Raw genomic sequence first — 4,347 nt, 5'->3', positions numbered from 1 at the left:
TGTATACCATTCCGAACAACTCTTCTCACAATGAATGAAAATGTATACCACTTATTCCAGTTTCTTTATCTTAATTGCTTTCTTACTGAATTTTCGAGATGCTCGACAATCGAATTCCAAAATATGAGGTTTCATAATAGAAATTAAGAAACCAATCAAATTCGGATAATCAAAATAATTGCTCTCAATTTTCGTACTAAGTATATGTTATGAGATACTTTGTGATCACCTACCGATGGGCAAAAAACAGCCCACGTCGCAGCATTGGATGTGCCTTTTGACCAGTAATTCGTTCGAATCGATTGATCAAATCTTCTGTTATTCTATAACATCCGAATTTTGCTGAAAATTAAATATATGACCAAAGATCAATTTTCATCAATACTTCAAAATGTTGTTCACATGTGCAGTCTACACTATTCATATAAATAACTGATACTTCAAAAAACTGTACTTCAAATATGATGTCTAACACTGACAAGTTTTTTCCGCTTTCCAAAGTTTTAACACTAGAAAAGTCAATAAAGTTCTGGTTTTAGTAAAGGAAGAAAATAAATGGGTATAAGACGATGGTAGTAGAAATATCACAGGTAATATTGCATCACTCTGAGGCTCGTTTCATTCCTATCTTACTACATTTTTACCAGATAGATATTTTACTTGGAATAATGTATGAATAACAATAAAAAGATATGAATGGATCAAATAATTCCGCACTAATCCACTGCAAATCCTCACCGTTCTTTGTTAAAATTGGTTTGAATGACCTTCTCTAAAATTTCAGGATAGGTAATCAGACTTTCTCAGGTACAAATTTATTAAAAAGTATTACTAACCTATCAATTTATCGTAATCAATGCCTTTCTTGCTTGAAGCTGTAACATCCCACGGTGTCACCAAATCGTCATTTTCATCCTTCTCAACCTTTTCCTCTATCATCTGTTCAGATTCAGATTTTAGCGAATTATTTACTACTGGTGCTTCTTTGTCCGTCACAACGGCAATCAATTCGTTACTATCCATATAACGATTTACGGACTCTGTGATGTTCCGCTCTCAAATGTTTCTATTAGAAATAAGAAAATTTCGTGTGTGATTTCCAGGAAAAAATAAGAAATATCACGTGTTGCTCGTATAGTTCAATAGCCACCTGTGGGAAGTAATAATAATAATTCACATTGGTAATTTGTGACATTTTTTTAAAGATTAAAACCAGTAGTTGGAAAGCTTGAAATATGAAGCAATTGTTTTGGAGATTGCTTCGGGATCTGAGAAAATATCGCCATCAGCAGAAGATGAAATGTGTCATATTGCTTATAGTAAGTATTTATATTCTATTAAAGCCTTTTTGTAGATTAGGTTTAGTCGAAGTCCGAGGGAAAACAATAATTAACAGGCTATTTCCAAAAAACCAATAACTCTTCGAAAACAGACAGTTTGTCACTCATCCAGGCTAGATAAGGAAAGTTTGCAGAGGACTCAAACTCCCCGAGCTATTTAGAGATGCAAAGGTCACCCCACAACAAACCTGAACCTCACCTAACGCCGTAACCACACCATCAAACTTCGGCAACAGATTTTCGTAAGGGCTGTATGAAAAATTTCTTCCCACGTGACCAATTTGAAAAGAATAATTACCGATTTCCGCAAGAGTATTTTTATAAGCATTTCCCGTAAAAGAAATGATAAGGATGAACTTCAAGGATACAATCTGGTTCACGTATTACCTGTTATTACATGGTCAGTAAGTACCGCTTGTCAGAGATGACCGAATGACCGCGTGTTATCGGCTATCAAAGCCACGGCAAATAGTGCGCTACCATCAATTGCTTAAATTATCAATGATACCGGATGCAGTTATCAGTGGTATGTGATTGGCTAGCTTTTCCCGACTTGATCTTTACCTCAAATTTGAGAATTCCTTAGGATATAAGTTATCTTCTATCTGTGTCTTATTTCTTCTCCATTTCAAGTTTCTGTGCAACTTTTTCGGCCATTCCAAATCAAACAAGATAAATAAATATTCACGAGATCGCAGACACAAAAGTGATATGCATGCAGAGGGGAATGAAAAGTAATTGATGATTTCAGGGAAATTTAAACGGAACGATAGTTTAAAATTTGAAGATAACTCATCAAATGACACCTCTTCTGGTCCTAAACTGTTCCTTTTTCTCACTCCCATAAAAATCCATCCATCTCAGACTTTTTTTCCTTTTTTTTTTGATCTTATCAGTGGTATGTGAAGAAATTACGAAAGCTATGCGACGAACCTCACTACATTGAGATTCATGAGTGACCTTGACGGATGGAACAGTTATCATTCTCCTTGATAGTCCAATATTAACCAGAAAGTTTGAAAAGATTGTTATCTGCAATTTGATGCAGTATCGAAATTAATCGGAGACAATACAAACGATAAGCATTCAATTCCTTTCTTCCCCTTCTATCGTTGACATTATGGCGGTCAATTTCACTCCACCCTTTCACCTCCAGCAAAACCCAAATTTGCATATTAGTTATTGCTCGTTCAAAGAGGACGTTCGTTCACTGGTCCAGTCTTCTTTATCAACCTTTCATCCATCAGTACCTCAATATCGCTAGCCTATAAAAGGGTGACAATTTCAAATGGGTGCGTTAATTTCTACTTTATATATTTTTTCATTCCTCATAAAGTTTTTTTCTACTATCCTTAAGCTCTCCAACATTTTCATAATAAATAATATTCTAAAATTTCGACTGGAAATTTTTGAAGCTCAATAGAGTACAATTAATTACAACTAGCTTACATTACAATGAATAGCAATCAAATAGATGCTACTGTATTACAGTGACCCAATAACTGAAAAGTCATAGGTGATGACCATTCTACAAGTGTCATTGACGATAATTAGCACTGAGAGGTCAAAACAGTTTTTGCATATGCGCAAATTTTGTAATGAAATGACAAAATGACCATTAGGAGATGAGTAAACAAATAAGTTTAGTATTGAATACAAAAACAAATGAATCATCTAATGAGTCAGTAAACAAAAGTTTCTTTGAACTACAAGTACATTTCCTTTGAGTTAAAACTACTCATTGGAAATAATGCAAGAAACTGCTTGTAGCATTTCATTCTTCCAGCGAATGTACCATCTCCGATTCACTTGACCTCTGATTTTTCGAAATTAAATAAACCGATCAATGAGCTCATATTTTCAACTACTCAGAATCGTACTCAGCCATTCTTGCCTTTATTCCCAGTTCCAATTGCTAACCAGTATCCGATGAATCTAATTACAAGTAATATTACATTTTCGAGAAGGATATGTCCAATCTGTGGTAAGATATATGAATCAACCAAAGATCTTCAGGTCTGCTCCGACTCCACTTTATCAGTTTCTTTTCTAATTTTTGAATCCTTTTCACTTATTTGTTTTTAATTCTCACTTGCTTTAATCACACAATAGCTTTCATTTTCTTTATTTTAAGTTAAAGCATTAGGCAATAAATAGGCATTCATAAAAAATCTGATGGATTCAGGATCATGTGATTGCCCATCATGAGCGTAAATATGAATGCGAAAAATGCGCGAGAACGTTCGTATCAGAGAAACGTTTGCGAGCCCATGAACTTAAGAAACATTCCGGTTAGTGGTCATAGTTTTGAAATGGAATTTCTTGGGTTTAAAAATGAAGACTTCAACAAGATTTCATAATTTTAGAAAATTTGCTGAAATAATTTTCAATATTTAGGCTATTGTTCTGAGTATTTTAAATTTTAGTGCATATAACCAATTTCGTAAAGGAAAATAACGATGAACGGAAATTATTCGAGTGTAACCAGTGCGATCGAACTTACGAAACTTTTTACAATTTTAGAGAGCATTTAGCCAAGCATAAAGGCAAATTATTTCGGTGTACGGTTTGCGACAAGCACCTGTCTGGACAGAGTGCTTTAAGCAGTAAGCTTTCAGTCGTTAATTGAGGCATTTTTTCTTCAAATTTTTTTTAAAGGATTGGGCTTTCTCTTTAAAACCATAAAATTCTAAAATTTAAAATTTCAGGACATACCAAAATTCACGAAAAACCTCATGAATGTATGATGTGTACTAGCCGATTCAGTTCAGCGTACGATTTAGATTGCCATTTCAGTTACTATCATTCAACTATTAAACGGTTCAAATGCTTTCACTGTAATCGGGTACTATATAACTATTCAGGTAAACTACGCCACGAACGATTATGTTCCCTGAAAAGTACTGTTATTAGGAAACTACCATATCCTCAGACGACTATCTTCCAGAAAACAATATCTCGTCCAACAGAAATAATTCAGGAACCAGAATGTGTACTAGTAAAGAAA

General features: G+C 34.2%; 2 protein-coding genes across 2 annotated transcripts in view; one reads left to right on the top strand and one right to left on the bottom strand.

The window, feature by feature from the left end:
• The window catches only part of LOAG_17954 (tryptophanyl-tRNA synthetase), a 4,361-nt gene extending 3,300 nt beyond the window's left edge, over window positions 1–1,061 (bottom strand). Inside the window, exon 1 of the mRNA XM_020450622.1 lies at window positions 837–1,061. Coding sequence (XP_020305673.1) covers window positions 837–1,023 — 187 coding nt within the window. The 5' untranslated portion in view covers window positions 1,024–1,061. The remainder of the gene's footprint in view (window positions 1–836) is intronic.
• Window positions 1,062–2,859: 1,798 nt separating this feature from the next.
• On the top strand, window positions 2,860–3,946 carry LOAG_12922 (hypothetical protein; the record flags this gene model as incomplete). The annotated part of the gene is made up of 4 exons (XM_003148434.1): window positions 2,860–2,935; window positions 3,127–3,356; window positions 3,526–3,631; window positions 3,767–3,946. Coding segments are annotated over 4 exons (591 nt in total), but the record flags the coding sequence as incomplete, so codon positions are not given.
• Between the last annotated feature and the right edge of the window lie 401 nt (window positions 3,947–4,347).

This window comes from Loa loa (genome assembly GCF_000183805.2).
Source record: "Loa loa unplaced genomic scaffold supercont3.160, whole genome shotgun sequence".
In the NCBI taxonomy this organism is placed as follows: Eukaryota; Metazoa; Nematoda; class Chromadorea; order Rhabditida; family Onchocercidae; genus Loa; species Loa loa.
The sequence above is the reverse complement of the archived record's forward strand: the minus strand, read 5'-3'. Positions and strand labels throughout refer to the sequence as shown.